This window comes from Astyanax mexicanus, chromosome 8 (assembly GCF_023375975.1).
Source record: "Astyanax mexicanus isolate ESR-SI-001 chromosome 8, AstMex3_surface, whole genome shotgun sequence".
Taxonomy (NCBI): Eukaryota; Metazoa; Chordata; class Actinopteri; order Characiformes; family Acestrorhamphidae; genus Astyanax; species Astyanax mexicanus.
Window position 1 is genome coordinate 46049655 of NC_064415.1, and position 19488 is coordinate 46069142.

Sequence of the window (19488 nt, forward strand, 5' to 3'; positions counted from 1 at the left end):
CTAAGGTTAAAAGTGTACCTTCATACTGTTATGCGCTGCCTAGATAGAAGGAGCGCACTGTCGTTATCTGAGGATGCTTCTTCCAGGCAAAAGATGGCCCAGCAAACAGCTTAAGACAGAGATTGAGACACTATCTTGGTTTATCCACCAGGTTTATAAAATTACGTTTTCTGCGATTAGCACAGATTTGTTTGATGCAATGTTCCCGACCGACCGGGAGTAGTTCCACCACTCCGTCATATTCAGCCCCGGTAAAAGGCAGTGGTTTCTAAAGGCTGAAAAGAACGGGACCCCTTTGCTCTTAACAAACGTGAAGAAACCCCTAAGTGAGGGTTGTTCTCATACAGAAATGTAGCGATGTTTACGCCGTCCTAATGAGTTTGTTTATTGTTCATGTTTAAAGGGCACATGGGATCTCGGTATTGTTCTAAACAACAGACGTGACCGTGACCATTCTGTCGTTCGCCACAAGACATCCCCCGGCCCATGAAAAAACAAGCCTGAGCTAAGACAGCGCGATGCCTGTTGGCAAAACGGTAAATACTCTACACACTGTATGTATTGCCAAGTTTACTTTAAACAATTTTCTTTGCCACACTGACAATTGATTTCTGTTTGCCATATTCTCTCTGCGTACAGGTGAGCCTGAAGCCAAGGTGTTTAGTGTCAGCTCATCCACTACTACGGACCCGGAGATGAGCAGCTGCCACATTTCAGAGGGCACAATGGAACTTGAGCTCCAGCTCTGCGAGGAACACATCCAAAAGGTCCAGAGTTAAAGTAGTATGCCTTCTCGGGTCTTCAGTGAAAAAGTGCACCTGACCATCTCCTTAGCCACGGAGTTATTAATAATATTATTATTTTTTGTTTTGTTGTACATTTTTTTTATTTGATAATGTTAAATTTGACTATTAGTCACGATAATTACAGTTATTTGTTAGCCTGATGTAGTTTTTAATATGTTATAATATTTTAATCTGGTTTTGAAGTTTTTATGTGTTGTGATTGAGCCCTATTTTGTTGTATTTTGTCTTGAAAAATAAAGGCATTGTTAGTTTGCTGATTTGTGTAATTTGTCAGATTTTGCGCCCTAAGCATTACGAATGAAAATTGTAACGGCTACATGACGTTTGCATCTATGCCTTTTTTTCTATACACTTTTCACATGTAATGCCAGAAATTGTGGTATAGGTTTGATGTCACAATAATAATTTGAAGTAGCCAAAACCATAATTCATTCATTTATTTATTAATTCTTTCATTGTCAAACCCGCTTAACATCAGGTATCTGACATATCAAACTGCAAGCCAAATCTATATATATATATATATATATATATATATATATATATATATATATATATATATATATATATATATATATATATATATATCATAATTAAAGCATCAGACCCAAGTGCCATAATTTACTTTAACTATGGGTTTATTTGAAACAATGTACAATTTAGGTAGCAGGCAAAAAACAAACAAAAAAAAAAAAACATGCCCATGCTTTTAAAACATAATAAGATCCATATCTTGATAGTATCCATATATTGATAGTTAACTAGTCCTTTCCTACTAAAGAGTGTTTCCTGATTTAGTGCTAGTATGGGTTTATGCTATGTACACAATAAATAAAACCTGTCTATCCTCTATTAAGATTAAATAAAGGCGCAAGTGGCAATTGCGGATTCAAGCACTCATGGTACAACTCAGGTCTACTAAGCATTTACAAAAAATGTCTCTGTGTTATTCAGACCCAAAGTTACAGCCAAAAATGGCTGTAAAAAATAGCTTTGCTGATGTCCTTTAGCATCTACTAATTAGGGTAATTAGGATAATTATAGTGGTTGGATTACATAAACTTATCCTCCATTATTAGTCGATTAGTCTAGTCTTATGATTTGGTCTTTGTAGGTGTTAGCATACTTGGCCAATACAGTATTTTGATTCTGTCATTATGGCATATTTTGTTAAATATATTATGGCACACAATAAAAGAATATCTTGGTTGAGTATAAGTAATATTATGTACCTGCAAGGTCCACTATGAATGTTTGCACACGTTTTACAATACTGCCCCCTTGAAGTGAAATCTTTATTAAAATGTTTTATTTAAGGGCGATCACAAATGGTTGTCATATAAATACTATTTAAATTTCATGAAGATTGGTCAATGTTAACCACTTCATATGAATACTGAAATTTGATTGGCAAATGGCAGGTACTCTATTTGCTGTATAGCCTACGTTGTTATTAGAAATTCACTCTTAGAGATAAAGCATGCAAAAAAATCAGCCGCATGGCCTTATAGTCTCTGAGAAACAGTTATTTATATGTCATGAGAACTTTATGAGGCCTTAAGCGTTGATACTTGTACAGCTGTTATATGGCCAAATTGGTTTATGCTCATTATATGGCGTTGGAAAGTCTTACTATAGTTTGGGCTCCATACGATGTTTTGTAATTGTTTTAATGACAGAAATGACTAATTTGAGTTGTATATTTATTGAGTTAATAATATTTATAATATAATATAATAATAACTTTATATTATTAGTAACTTATTTTTTTTTAGAAGAATTCATTTGAATAGTTTGCACATGACATAGCTGCTCCATTGTGTGTAGGTGAACATTTTTGTTCATGACTGAACTTAAAATTCTATGAATTTTAGTGCATGTTTTATGTGATTTTTAGGATAAAGTTTTGTTTGGGAGATATAAGCAAAAAAACATTTCTAATGATTTGTGGCAGCACCTTGGGCTAATTAGTAAGTCATTTCATGCCAAGATTGTTTCTTTTTAATAATTCATTATTATTTTATTGTTGGGAATAAAATTATCAAATGTTTTCCACTGATCATTAATATTTAAGTTTTTTAGGTACGTAGTTAACAGCTTCACTGTCCGGGCTTTTATTTTGAAATAGCGCTGATCAGCAAGTCATTTCCTGTCAGCAGCGGACGTTCGGCCTTTCTAAATTGCGTTTCTGCAGGTAAGACCAATTGTTCTGAGCTCTGATGATAATGTGATAAATTTGTGTATTTTATTGTTGTATAGGGAGGTGAATGTCATGTAATAGCGATTTTTACTTCTCTTAACAGTCCGTGAAGTTGGGTTGTTTGTATTTGGGCGTAGTGAGGTCGTATTATATAGCTAGTTTTATAACGAGGCTCAAGTTCGCTTCAGCAGCGTCTAGAGTTCAGTTCCACCTTAAATGCTCACAGCGGCCGCCTGTAGATGGAGGATTTTAAAAGTCAAAAGGCATGTTGAGGCAAAACGATGTACAAACGCTTTGAACAAAACGACAAGAAAGATGTTCCAAGTTTAACTTAGATTTGAATAGAGTGTTAATAAAATAAGATAATAAAAGAGAATATAACATAAAATATTTATTCCCTTAGGGGAAAATTGACTGTTTCAAGCATGTTATATACAGACATACACAAGTACACACGTGTCAGGAAAAAAATAAAAAAAATAAAAATAAAATAAAATATAATAAATAGACCTGTAGTTGGTAGTTTAGTTTTTGGTGATGCGGCAAAGTGCAGAAGATAAACGGGTAGCATTCAGAAAGCTGGTAAAATACATTAATATTCTTGCACGATGATTTAAGATGTCAAGTGTTTTGATCATGCACCTTATTATTTTTTAATGTTTGCGTTTATTATATTTATTGAGTCATTTAACTTTTACCCATGTGCGCTCAGGGAAGATAATCTAATGCAGTAATCAAATGTATTTTAAAAATGTGCAAAAATTGCCCATATTCAATGTATGTCTAACATTTAGTTTTATTTGGCGAACATGAATTCAGTGTAGTAAAAAGTGCTCTTTAGCTAAAATGTATTTTGCACTCTTGGAAATATGTATGTCAATTATTTGAACAAAGCATCCCTTGAGTAAAGATAATGTGCTGTGAACACTCATGAATTAGTGTATTTATTTATTTTTATTTAAACCCACTGTGCTATTTGCACCAAAATGCCGAGTGGTACTCTAAAATGACTAACGTAAACACCCACACCATAAGGACCTTTGAGGGCATATTTCCATTGTTTTACCCAGCGAAACAAATGTATCCATAGGTACAGTAAGCAAGAATGTGCCTTTTAATTATTATATTCATTATTTTTGTTTTAAGAGAAGTAAAAATATAGAGACTTATAATAATAAGCAGGTGTTTTGAATCACCTAATTACTCTCCTGGAGGTAACAAGGCCAGGCACTGTGCATAAAGAAAATGTATAATTTACCCTCTACAACTTGTGTTTCTAGGCCTATACAAATGTTGTCAATTAGTATTTGTTAAATAATATATATCACAGGAAATAAGTAGAATATGTAGGCTACCTTAATAGATATTTTTAAAATGAGAACATTAATTGCTATTATGAAAAAAACTAAGAGAATAAAACCACGACTTGAACGATTTGAACTAGGCTTCCATCTGAGCTTTGCTACCCTGTCAAACTGTGCTACCCTAGTGTATATTTTAACGTAAAATATAAAAGACCCATATTCAAACATGCTTTCGGAAGGATGTTTGGAAAGCCTGAATCAATATATCAGCAAACAGTTTAGAGTTATTAGGGATTATAACCCATTTTTTTTTAATTGCTTACTTATTACTTTTATTATCAATTGTCATTTACGCATTTGTAATACTCAGGCCGATAATGGTAAGGGGTTTCCAATTGTTTAATGCACTCAAGAAGAACAGAAATGCGGCTTAAAGCCCATCCTGGACTGGACTGCTCTAAAGCTTCTGTAAAGCTGTTTAGTTTTGAGAAAGTCATTGGCCTCGAATACGTTACGTAAGCAACACATCTCCACACATTTGTGGAGATGTATTGGCAAACACCACTTTGCAGTGTATATATATATATATATATATATATATATATATATATATATATATATATATATATATATACGTATATGTATATATATATATATATATGTATATGTATATATATATGTATGTATGTATGTATGTATGTATACACAGACACACACTGCAATGTGGGGTTTGCCAATATTATGCAGCCCTAGATGGTACAGGGTGCATGGGAAATCTGAAGGTTAGCATATGCACATTGTGGTGACTATGCTGAAAATGTAATTTGCAGCATTTATTATTTCAATACAAGTGAGGGGGAATGAACATTGTCAAATATTGCTGTAGTTATCAAAATGCAATATGCCAATAAAAGAGGAAAAACAGCTGCATCATACATGCTTCTGAATTCTTTATTTTATTTAGCCTGTTCTGTAGTTGTATTCGGAAGCAGAATGCATTTTAAAAGTAACTTTCCCAACACTGATTATAGTCAATATTATGGGTGCTTTATTTAATTGTATAAGATATGAATATACTAGAAGATTCAAATTTAGTATTTGTTTTACAAAATTATTTAATCATTCTAGCTTGTACTAAAGGCAAATTTAAGATACTTAAACTAAGGATAGTTTGTATATAAATGTTTTCCACTGTTTCAGAAAACGGGTATATGGCCTTATAATTCCTATTCAAATGTGAGTGCTTGGTTATTTTAAAAAAATATATTTGTAAATAATCTGACAATAATTAACATTTTTGTCCCCTGTCTTTGTGTATTTGTTTTCTGGGAATGACTTGTGGATCGACACTTCTATTGCTTCCTCAGTTGAAGGTATGTTTTATGTGAAGTGAAGTATTTTACTTTGATGATCTAAATGACTACTGTAGCTGTGTAGCTTTATGCAGAGGATTAATACCTTATCTTCACAGGATGACACTTACAACATCATCTTGTGGAAATTGACAAAGCTTTATTTGTGCAATGCATTTTCAAAACAAATGATTGAGTATTTTTTGCAGTGCTGATTGTTTAAAGTGTAGTGTAGGGTTTCAGCAGAAATTACACGTAAAACTGATGCTCAAGGGAATAACAAGTAGCTGGTATTGCAAAATCATAAAACACATGATGACTGGCTCATTGACTTCAGCTGCTGTGCTGCAATGGAAGAAGCAAGAAGACTTGGAGAGAAGGCTGCAGAAACAACTCAGAAGACACACACACACACTCAAATAGTTAAGCTAATAAACAGAATGATTCAGCTTATATGCAAAGTTAATATGTACTAACAATATTGTAGTCTGGTAAAACATATGTAAAACTACTGTTTGGTATTTTTTTCTAGGTGACCCCATAAGTGGTACTGCTTTAGATATTCAATATGCATACTGTATGATATGCTTCATGTATTTACCAGATTTTACAATTAATTTATTTGAGGCTGAAGGTGTCATTAATTTACAGCTGACCAGCTTGTAAAATTGTCCTCTCTGTATATGAATATAGACTTTAACATTGCTGAAGTGACTACACTGCAGAATTATTTTGTAATGTTTTGTTTCTAATGGTTTTGAAAACATGCAGATGCATTTTGTAGTAGGTTGATTTGCTGTTGTTTGAAAAAGGTTTAATTGACACAGTTTTTAATGTATTGAGGTCTTGAAACGGAAAAATTACCCTTTTTTTGTGGATATGTTGAATACAAATGAAAGTAACTATTTTTGCATATTGCTATTATTTGACGCTCAGTAAAATACAATGTTTTTCTCCCCTAGATGCCCCGTACCAAGGCTTCACGGCGCTCGTCGGCGGCGAAGGAGAGGATGGCGGTCCAGCGTGGTCGAGCTGCTGGCATGGCTGTGGTTCCGACTGACAGGGTTATGCCTTTACCCCTTGACAAAAAGGTCCTGACTGACTCTGTTCCTGTGAACCACAGCTCACCAGTTTTGGAGGCCACTGTTAAAAGTGACTCATCAGTGACTGACGGGGTTAGGCCTCATCCCCATACCCAAAAGGCTCTGACTGACGGGCTTATGCCTTTTGCCCATGAAAAAAAGGTCCAAAACTTGCCTTCTCCCATTGAGAAGCTGCACCAAATACAATGCAAAAACCCTGTCAAACTGCCTCTGGCTGAAAATGCGTATCAAACTGCCTATCAAACTGCCTCTGGCTCAAAATCTTACAAGCTAACTCTGCCAAAAAACTCTGATAAACCTGCCTCTGGCTCAAAATGTCCTGAAAATGTTGGTATAATCCAGACATCTTCATCTGTGTGTGTTCTGAGTCCCCAGAGATTGACCGTGAGTGGCTCCTTCAACCAGCAGCATCCACAGTTTGGTAGGAACAGTAACAAGCAATGTGTTGCTAATAGTGTTACAGCCATACTGATGTCTAAGTTGAAGAATGTGTTAACCTGGACTGCAACAGATGTGGATAATGTCCTCCTGAATGGCGACAAACTGTATAGCAGCATAAGAGATGCAGGCAGGATTCATGATGATTCAGGTTACTTGTTTATTAGAGACTTGCCCACGGAGTACACACTTAATGGTCACAGGTTTGCACTGAATTGCAGTGATGACATGTTTGTTGGACTGTTTGGTGTTACTGATTATGGAGAAATGGAGAATGTCTACATGTCACATGATGAAGCTATTGTAAGAGTGCTATCTCAGTTTGATGCTTGTCTATTTACAATAAAAGTGAATACATGTGCTATCATCAAACAAGATTCTTGGTATGCCATAATTGACTCGCATGCACGAAACACACACGGTGCACTGGATGGTACAGGTACAAGTTTACTAGCCTGTCATGCTAACTTGGAATCTGTTCTAGATCACATTACAATCCTGGGTTTGTCATTGCAAGCAGAAGGTCAGCAGTTTGAAGCAACTGGAGTTGTAGTGGTTCCAAATGACATGGGGCAGCAGACTTCTGAATCACACACGCAGGTAACTGAGGATCTAAACCTGAACAAGCTGAAAAGTACTGCAGGTAAAACAGACACTGTGAAAAGCGAGTTTTCAAGCAACACCCTGCTGTATAGTGAAGCTGTAAAAGCTAAACGTGATGTGTGCACAATTGCACGTAGTTTGAGCTTAAATACTAGACCGAAAGTTACAGCCGAAACAAAAGCTAAACATGTGACTAGTTCAGCCAATCAGGTTCTCACAAGTGACTCTGATGTCATGTTTATGAGCGAGACTCCAAGCGAAAGCTTTCAGTATGGTCCAATAACAGTGCAGCAACAAAAAAACCTGTGTCTGAAACTCAATGTTGTGTACAGTGAATCCCCACAGAAACAACTGAGTGAACTGGTTTCAGTAGGAGAACCTTGTGAAACGCAGAGGATAACAGGTGACGGGAACTGCTTCTTCCGATGTCTGGCGTTTTCAATCAGTGGGAGTGAAACGGAGCACTTAAAAATCAGACGTGCTGTTGTGAGACACATGGAAAAAAATGAGGCTCAGTATGTTAATCATCTCAGGCAAGGGTACAGCTCTCTTTCTGATTATATCAGTAGCAGCAGAATAAAATATACTGGAACATGGGCCACAGAGGTTGAAATTCAAGCTGCTGCAGATCTACTTGAAGTAGATATTTTCACATACACTAACAGTAAGTGGTTGAAGTACAGTACGCACTACGATTCAGGTGCTCGCAGCCATCAACAGTCTGGAATTTATCTGAAACACTGCAATCAGTCCCATTATGAAGTGGTAATTTGCATGAAAGTAAGAGATGGTGTGTGTTCTGGACTGTGTTCAGCGTTCTGCAGGAACCTACAACCTGAAACTGCATCAAGCCATCGCAAACTTCAAAGTATGAAAAGACAGTATGAAACAAATGAACAAAACAAAGAGGACAAAGTTAGAAAAATTCTGACAAAGTACCATGAAAATGAGGATTTTCGGAATTGTGTTAAAAAAAGAGCAGTTGAGCAATATTCATGCAGTGACCAATACAGGCAATACAAAAAATCTGAAAGTGTCAAAAAATATTCTGAAAATGAAGATTACAGGAATCACCTTAAAAAAACAAGTAAACGTAAATATGCCACAGATCACGAATACAGAGAATATAAAAAAGCTTCACGTATAATCAAATACAATACAGACGAGGAACGTAGGGAACATGAAAAACGTTCCAGTGTGCTGAGGTATAAAACGGATGAGGAACACAGAGAAAGTGTAAAAACAAACAGTGTTATGAAATATAGAACAGATGAGGAACACAGAGAAATTGTAAAAATGAACAGTGTTATGAAATATAGAACAGATGAGGAACACAGAGAAATTGTAAAAATGAACAGTGTTATGAAATATAGAACAGATGAGGAACACAGAGAAATTGTAAAAACGAACAGTGTTATGAAATACAGAACAGATGAGGAACACAGAGAAATTGTAAAAACGAACAGTGTTATGAAATACAGAACAGATGAGGAACACAGAGAAATTGTAAAAACGAACAGTGTTATGAAATATAGAACAGATGAGGAACACAGAGAAATTGTAAAAACGAACAGTGTTATGAAATATAGAACAGATGAGGAACACAGAGAAATTGTAAAAACGAACAGTGTTATGAAATATAGAACAGATGAGGAACACAGAGAGCATGTAAAGCAGATTTCCATTTTAAAATACAAAACAGACAGCTCATTTGCTCAGGTTGTGAAAAACAAAAACATAGAGAGAAGACACACAAATAAAAACAAAAGAAAAGACATTGAGTATGTAATTGAACAGTTCAAAAACAAAATAAGCACAGGTCCAGAATACGTGTGTGCGGTTTGTCACAGAGCTCTGTTCAAACACCAAGTCATTCGATGTCGAAAACATGAATATTTGAAAAAAGATCCAGCAGTTGCATGTATAGCGGAAAGGTGTGTCACTGAGGATTATTTGCATATTTGCAATGAGAGCTGTGATGTACATTGTGCCATTAAAACTGGTCCAGCTGGTTCTCTTTGGGTTTGTTATACTTGTCACAGAAAGATTTGTAATGCAAAAATGCCAGAACAGAGTGTTGTGAATAATCTTTCATTGGATCCAGTCCCTCATGAATTGCAAACATTAAATTCATTGGAATGTCATTTGATTGCTATGCATATACCATTCATGAAGATTGTGCCACTGCCAAAAGGATCACAGAGCTCTGTCGTAGGCCCAATAACCTGTGTGCCATCAAATGTAGCTGATGCAGCTGAGCTTTTACCAAGATCAGAAAATGCTGATCTCATGATCCGTGTGAAATTGAAAAGAAAGTTGACATACAAGGGGCATTATAAGTATGAATTTGTCCACCCAGAGAAAATTCAAAATGCACTGATGTACCTCAAAAACCATAACAAATTCTACAGTGATGTTAAATTCAACAATGATTGGATTAATCCACTGAGCAACACTGCAGAAGCAGATGAGTGTGATGACCAAAGTGAACAAGCTGGTAATGAGGAACACACTGAGCATACCAATGAGGATGAGAACATTGATGAAACTCTTCTTGACCGACAACAGCATGGCATGTTTATGGATACTTGTTTACAACCTGTTGATGTAGCACAAGAGGTTCTGGATCAGCATTTTGATGGAATCATGTCTGTAGCACCTGCAGAAGGAAATAATCCAGTCAGGCTATTAACTGATGAGTCAAACGAGGCCAAATGCTTCCCAGTTCTGTTCCCTAAAGGCACAGGTACTTTTCATGAGACAAGACCAGAAAGGCTGACATTATGTCAATATTTAAACTCAAGAATACTCAATGCAGATGGAAGATTTGCTAAAAACTTGGACTTTATCTTTTATGGCCAGTATTTGTCAGAACTAAATCAGGTTGTATCAAATGTATCAATCGCATTGAGAAAAGGACATTCCACACAGAAATCAGAAGTTACTTCAGAAATGTTGACAAACCATGAATCCTTACGACGCATTTTACATTTTGATGAAGGCTATAAATTCTTAAAACCTATCAGAGGTACTCCAGTGTTCTGGCAAAGCGTGCAGAAAGATTTGTTTGCAATGGTCAGACAACTAGGAATTCCAACCTGGTTTGCTTCGTTTTCCTCTGCTGACCTCCGGTGGCCAGAACTCATGCAAACAATCCTGAAACAAGAAGGAAAACATGTATCAGCTGATGAGCTTGATTGGTCAGAGAGATGTCACCTGCTGAAAAGTAACCCTGTGACTGCTGCTAGAATGTTTGACCATCGATTTCACTGTTTCCTTAAAGATGTCATCATGTCTGAAGCCAAACCAATTGGAGAGATCACTGATTTTTTCATGAGAGTTGAGTTCCAGAATCGTGGTTCACCTCACACTCATTGTCTTTTCTGGGTAAAAGATGCTCCACAGATAGACAGAGATGATGATGTGCGTGTTTGTCAGTTTATTAATCAGTATGTCACATGTGAATTGCCTTCAGATGAGGACAGAGAAATGCATGACATAGTGTCACAAGTTCAGATGCACAGCAAGAGACACTCAAAAACATGCAAAAAAAAGGGAACGACATGCAGATTTAACTTTCCACGTCCTCCAAGTAACAGAACATTTATTACACGATGTAAGACTGAAGAACATAAAAATGAAAATAATGATGAAAATGAAAAAGCTAGCAAATCCACAAAGACGATGGAAGTAGAATTAGCAAGTACAATATTAAAAGGAGTCAGAAATGCTTTATTAAATACTGAGGCCACATTTGACTCTGTTGACTCTTTATTTGCTTCCCTTGATATAAATCAAGAAATCTTTGAAGCAGCATATCAAACAATGACCAAGAAAACCAGTGTTGTGTTGAAGAGGAAACCATGTGATGTTTGGGTGAATCAGTATAACACACATCTTCTGAAAGCATGGAATGCAAATATGGACATACAGTTTGTAGTCGATGCATATTCCTGTATTGTTTATATCATCTCATACATATCAAAAGCAGAGAGAGAAATGGGGCTGTTGTTGTCACATGCACAAAAAGAAGCGTCAGAGCAAGGCAATCTTGATGCTAAACAAGCTATGCGCAAACTTGGCAGTGTTTTCTTGCATAATCGTGAAGTTTCAGCTCAAGAAAGTGTGTATCGTCTTACGAATATGAAATTAAAACAGGCATCTCGCAAAGTGCAATTTGTTCCAACTGGTGACACAATCAGAATGAGTCTTCCACTAAATGTCATACAGAGGAAAGCTCAGTGCGGCGATGATGACGGTGACAATATTTGGATGTATAGCATTTCTGACAGATATAAGAACAGACCTAAAAGCAAGGAATTTGAAGAAATGTGTTTGGCAAGGTTTGCATCAGAATATAGAATATTGTCTAAATCGGAACATTCATCCAGTGACAGCATCAAACTTTTGAAAGGATCAGGATTTGCCAAGAAAAGGTCACGAACAGAAGCTGCTGTGATTCGATATGCCCGTTTCTCACCAACAAAAAATCCAGAGAAATATCATGAAAGCATTTTAGAGTTGTTTTTGCCTCACTACCTCAAATCACAACTAAAACCATCCACTTTCCAGACATATCAAGAGTTTTATGAAACTGGGTCTGTGAAATATTCTGATAATGAACTTGTCTCAGTGAAAGTCACAGTAGACACAAATATGGCCATGTTTGAAAAAGAGAGTGACTCCATAGACAAAGCTCAGGAAGACCTAGATGCACATGGTCCAATGGAAGATGCATGGGCACAACTTTGTCCAGAGACTGAGCGTGAACGTTTAGAATGCATTGAGCAGAAACAGAAGGAAACTCCAGAAATAACTGAAAACAATGACATTATACCTGACCTTTTTCCCAAGGAAATCTATTCATTACAGGATAATTCTCATAACATGCCAAAGGAAGAAGCCATGGCTCTACTACGTTCAATGAATGAGACACAGTCCCAGATATTTTATAAAATCCGACACTGGTGTTTACAAAAGGCACGTGGTGACACTCCAGAACCCTTTCATGTGTTTATATCAGGCCCTGGAGGTGTAGGGAAATCTATGCTGATTAAAGCAATACATTATGAAGCACATCGTATCCTATCTCGCTTATCAAATAATCCTGATGACACACGTGTGTTACTGACAGCTCCAACTGGTGTAAGTGCTTATAACATTAATGCTGCAACAATACATACTTCTTTAGCTATTGGTACAGATGTAAAGCTACCATATCAACCACTGGGAGATGAGAAAATTAATTCTCTGAGAACAAAGTTGGGAAACCTGGATATATTAATTATTGATGAAATTTCAATGGTTGATCACAAACTCCTTGCATATGTTCATGGCAGACTGAGGCAGATCAAACAAACTGGAGATTATTCACCTTTTGGAAAGGTTTCTATCATCGCAGTTGGAGACTTTTATCAGCTCAATCCAGTTAAGGGTAAAGCTTTATATGCTGATCATGTGGGAATGAATCTGTGGCAAGACCATTTTGCTTTGGCTGAGTTGAGTCAGATAATGAGACAGAAAGATGTGGAATTTGCACAGTTGCTCAATCGATTAAGGAAACGACAGAAGTCTCATCCATTGCTGGAAAAAGATATAAGTATGCTGAAACAGTGTGAAACTGGTGAAGAACACATGACTTCCAATTTGCATATTTATGCCACAAATAATGAAGTTGATGACCACAATAGAGAAATGCTTCACAAGACATGCAAAGATACTATAGTTATTCGAGCACAAGATTATGAGAGAGACCCGAAAACTGGACACTTTCAAAAAGTAAAGGGCCACCACAGCAATGTTTGCAAGACATGTCTTTCACGATCACTTCACATTGCAGTTAATGCAAGAGTCATGCTCCTTAAAAACATTGATGTTTCAGATGGACTTGTGAATGGTGCTTTTGGTACAGTTAGTGATATACATTTTAATCCTGGAGAAGATTTCCCATCAAAAGTATATGTGACATTTGACAATGAAAGAGCTGGTAGAGGCTTACGAGCAAAACGGCCTTCCTTAAAACCAGGACTGGAAAAGGCTACACCAATTGAACCAGAAGAAGAGAGAGTCACAAGAAGTGGTGGCATACGACGACAGTTTCCCCTGAAATTATCTTGGGCTTGCACTATTCACAAAGTACAAGGTCTAACTGTGGATAAAGCTGTTGTGTCACTTAAAAAGATATTTGCACCTGGACAAGCATATGTGGCATTAAGTCGTGTGACTTCTCTGGAAGGTCTCATTATAGAAGATTTCAAGGAAACAGCTATTTATGCAAAACCTGATATAGAAAGTTTCATGCAAACTATGCCCGCATTTGTGGAGCCACTTAGAGAAACACATCTGTCATCATTATCATGTAAAGTACTTCTGCACAATGTTCAAGGGTTGTCATGTCACCTGGAAGACATAAAACAAGACAAAAGGTATATGGAAGCTGATATTATTTGTATGACAGAAACATGGATACAGTCAAGTCATACTGAAAATGATCTACAAATAAGTGGATTTTCATTCTGCAACAGCCCAAGGTCTGTTTCATATGACAAAAGTGAGGAACTCTTTGCTAAGTTGCAAGAAAAAGAACATGGTGGTGTTGGTGTGTATTACAAAACACAGATCAACTGTAGTTTTGTTGATTTACCCTGTATGAACATAGAGTGCATGCAGTTTACTATTCCCCACCTGAACTCAACAGCTGCAATTGTGTATAGACCACCTTCATACAGTTTAAAAGCATTTGTTAACAAGCTGTCAAATGTAATCAGTGTCATTGACACGTTTGCAGGAGGAAAAATTATTATGGGTGACTTCAATGAAAACCTTTTTGTGTCCAATACAGTGAGTGAAATGATGCAGCATAATGGCTTCACTCAAATTGTGAAAGATGCAACCACTGAAAATGGCACTTTAATTGATCATATCTATATTAAAGACATTGCAATTGAGAGTATATGTGTTTCTGTAATGCCTACTTATTTCAGCTATCATGAATGTGTTGTCTTAAATTTCTCGTATTAAAGGTTAGGTAATGACTAGTATATGGAGAGCAGTCCCATAAGATTCGTCCACCACCTGGGGGGTGGGGGTGGGGGAGACAGGGGTATGACAAAAAGCTGGACGGCCCCTGTGGGAAGTGGGTATAGGCTAGAGCTGAGGTGCCCTATTAACTGGTTTACAGCATACTGTATTTTTCGCACTATAAGGCGCACTTTCAACAAATATTAAGGTGCACCGGATTATAAGGTGCATTATGTGACACTGGTAAGAAACAGTGTAAAAAAAAACATGTTTTCCTTCTAATTCAGAGCAACTAACCTAACCAAACAAAACTAATTCTTACAACAGCAAAAAATCTGAAGAGTCAGATAAGTTAAACAAGTGCTGGACGCTATTCTACACACAATTCTCCCCTGAAAACTGTTTATTTGGGTGAGTAAAGCACTTCTGTTTTTTTTTTTACAGTAAGCTTAGATTTCCAGACTTCCCCAGGAACCCTGCGTGTTCTATTAAACCAGGGAGATATTACCTACCTCTTCATCTCATGTAGCTTGTTTTAACATTGTAAAGGCTCTGGCTACAGGCCAATATACTCGCCTCTGAACGGGCAAAAAGCTAAAGTTTACCGCAGTTAGCACCTAATGCTAATACTGCTGGATAACTAAACTGAAACTCCTGTATAATGCTGTATTCAGCAGAGTGGCTTCACTGCTTCTTAATACTTGAATGGTAAAATTCATACATAAGGAGCACTGGATTTGTAAGTGCGCCTTATAGTGCGAAAAATATGGTACTTAATATTACTTTAATTGTGTAGTTTGCCCTAAAACTTGCAGAGGGCTGCTTGAACACACAAAATGTGTATATTGTTACATGTACTGCGTCGATTTCTAAAAATCATTTGCTGGCAATCACTATAGGGCACCTCAGCTCTATTTTGTTTTTATTTATTTTATTTTTTTGAGATAGAGCTTTGTGCAAGATATATTTAATATTACAAATTATGCATGTCTTAAAATTTTATTTGTTTATAATATGTAAATGTATGTTATGTAATATATATGCACTTGTTAAAAATCATCCAAGACCTCCAACATTACAGCAACAGTCACAAAGCTGTCCACTGACTCCAAGCACCAAAGACGACATCTATGCAGTTGCAGCATTCTTTATAAAAGGTAACTAGATATACATAGCCAACTCTCTGCATAGAAAGTCTTTTCACATGACATTTAATAGTTCTCATACATATTTTCTTGTCCCTTCTCATTCTCAGAGACAGCGTTGCCAGTCTGAAAATGCCACAACTAAGCCAAGTTGGGGCTCCAGTCAACAGAGAATGCTCAAACTGAAGGTGGTGCAGTAGTCTGGACAAAGATTCATCATACCCAGAGTGTGCAGTATTCACCAAAGTTTCAGTATCTCACACCAAGATATCATCCATGCAGTTGCAGCATTCTTCATATCAGGTAAGTCAAATATATGGACAATTCTCTGTATAGATAGTGTTTTCGCACAACATTTAATAGTGCTCACACAGGTCTTCTTGTTCGTTCTCTTTCTTAGAGACAACTTTGCCAGTCTGAAAATGAGACAACTAAGCCAAGTAGAGGCTCCAGTCAACAGAGAATGCATAAACTGGAAGTGGTGCAACAGTATGGGCCATGAGTCATAATACCCAGACTGTGCTGTATTCCCAAAAGCTTCAGTATCTTACACCAAGATATCATCCATGCAGTTGCAGCATTCTTCATATAAGGTAAGTCAAATATATAGACAATTTTCAGCATAGAAATTGTTTTCATTTAATAGTGCTCACACATGTCTTCTTGTCCCTTCTCATTCTCAGAGACAACGTTGCCAGTGTGTGACAGCTAAGCCAAGTTGAGACTCCAGTCAATAGAAGATGCTTAAACTGGAAGTGGTGAGTTTGGGTGAGGATTCATCATACCCAGAGTGTGCTGTATTCCCCTAAGTCTCTCACACCAAGATATCATTCATGCAGCATTCCTCATATAAGGTAACTTTAAATACACACGCAATTCTCTGCATAGCTAATCTTTTCTCAAGACATTTTTTTATTTCTCACACATTTCTTCTTGTTCTTTCTCTCTGTCTCTGCCAGTCTGTGAATAAGACAACTAAGCCAGGCTGATGCTACAATGAACAACAGATGTCTAAACCGGAACAGGTGCTCTACTGTGGACAATGACTCATTATAGCCAAATTGAACTGTAATCGCAAAGGCTAACTCACACTACATCGACCTATGCATGGACAAGTATTCCACTTACTTCACTTTAATTTCCTCTTGGATGCATCCTTTGCACTTGGACTATTGGACTATTACTCTATGACAACTCCCAACTCTACTACTGTATTCAAGCTGGCATGCTAACAATACATCTGTTTTATGTACACTATATAATAATGTTTAATCATACCTGTTGATGTTTTTATGTATTTCATTTTGCTACTGTCCAAACAAAATCACATGTCTCCAAAATAGTTAGTTTACAGAAAAAAGGAAAAACAATCCCAATGTGAAACAAAATGTAGTCAAATTGTGTCATATTTTACACAATGAACATAGATTGGTATTTGTCTAATCGTAAAGAAATATGTATATAATATAAACAGAAGCAGTGGGGAAAAATAATCACTGCAGGGGAAAAATGTTACTATGTAGGCAGATGTTTTTTTGTGGACAGCAGTAATATTCATATATATCCTGCACAAAGCTCTATCAATTTATTATTCATACCACAAGTTGTTTTATTATTTATTTATTTTGTGTGTGTGTGTGTGTGTGTGTGTGTGTTTGGGGGGGATGGGTGTGGGGTGGGGGGTTTATTGAATTATATATGGGATTGTGTAGATACAATGAATATATGATTAAATAAAAGAAATCCTAAAACAACAGATTTGAAAAGGTCTTTAAATAATATTATTTTTAAAAAGCAGATGGATTAAAGTACTGTTCATGTATATATAAATATTACATCTTCATTCAACATAAGAACAGTGTGATCCATTAAATTACCTTTATTTACAATTGTAATGATCACTAACATATTTTACCAGGACTTTCTGGACACACAATTATCTTATTAATTATATATATATATATATATATATATATATATATATATATATATATATATATATATATATATATATATATATATATATATATATAATTTTTATAATAACTTCTAATAAAGAAGAATTTGAGATTATTTAGAATTCCTCTATGGTGTCCATTACAGACTTGTGTTCACTTCCCTCTACTGATCAGTGGGTACAAATTTATTAATATCCTAATATATTAATAGCTCTTACTAAATGTGGACTGCATTCCTCTACTCACTATAGATGTATAGCCTGAATGTTTACATACATTTGTATGATTACATATGTATTAAACACTGTATTTCATATTTCTAAAAAGTTACTATAGCATTTGCTATGGTACCCTGCAGCATTTTGTGTAAATAATAATGCATATAGCATCTCTGGTTAGAAGCTACCTGCATTTCATACTCTCTGTACCTGCACACTAAAAGCAACACTAAACTTCAGTCTAATGCAATGTAACCTTATAAACAATCATGGGGTTAGTGTGTATATAAAATTAAAACTTTTACTAAGTAATAGGGACAGGAACGTTTTCAGAGCACTACAATACTATACAAGGGTTTCTGGACACACAATCAAAAAGGTGTGAGACTATAAAGAAAGGCACTGCTGTTGTGAAATAAACACAGAGCAGCAGAAAGGTGTAAAAAATATGGGTAAAAAACGCTGAGAGCGGAGTTCTCCTGCAATAATCTATTTTAAGACTTAACACATGTTAAAAACACACCGCACCACCAGGAATGCAACAATATCAGTGCCAGACAGAACTAAGAGGGAGTGGACCAGTGAACTAATGACAGGCAGCATATAAAACTGAATCAACCTGAATAAAATGTATCCATTACCACCCTCTAGTGGACATTCAGCCTAAATCTGCTTATGTGCCACTCTTATTAAATGCAGATATAATTTACTGTTTTTCAATAGCTAATTTTCATGTTACTCCCTATGGTAACATTCTGAATTCCATGGTAACATTTGCACTGCTCTAGGCCCGGTGTCTGTACCTTGTCTGTACACACTAGAAGTTCACTAAAACAATTAGTCTCATGTTATCTTCTAAATAATTAAATGAAAAAAAAAACTATGAATTTCTATCACACCATGTATTCATATTAAACTATTACCCAGGCCGAACTGTCGGACATTGCAAATCTCTCAGTACCTAATCTCTCAGTAACCAATCATCAAAGCATGACCAAGATGGATGACCAACTTAAACATAAAGATCAAGCTGGTTGACTAGCATGACCATCATAACCACGCTAGATGAGTGGTGTAACTAAACTAGTTGAAAAGCATTGATAAACTGAGCTGTAGTATTCATCAGGTTTTATGTGGTCTCTTGCTGCACTCTAGTGGTCATTTGGTGAAACAGCACCAGATCTTAAATTGAAAAATACAATCCACATTAATCCTGATGAAAGCCTAGTAGTGAGAAATAAAAATGCCACATACAAATAATCCACAAATAGTGTGTATGTTTTAAAATGATTAACATTCAGCCTGTAAAAAGCTTGCTGGAAAGTCATTGGCTAATAGTGA

General features: G+C 36.1%; 1 protein-coding gene across 1 annotated transcript; it reads left to right on the forward strand.

Annotated features, from left to right (window-relative positions):
* The first annotated feature begins 5570 nt into the window (after window positions 1–5570).
* On the forward strand, window positions 5571–15388 carry LOC125804025 (uncharacterized). Its single transcript, XM_049483131.1, has 3 exons — window positions 5571–5683; window positions 6625–7846; window positions 9455–15388. Exons 1-3 carry the CDS (start codon window positions 5642–5644, stop codon window positions 14824–14826), a joined length of 6636 nt encoding a protein of 2211 aa, XP_049339088.1. The 5' UTR covers window positions 5571–5641; the 3' UTR covers window positions 14827–15388.
* Window positions 15389–19488: the final 4100 nt, after the last annotated feature.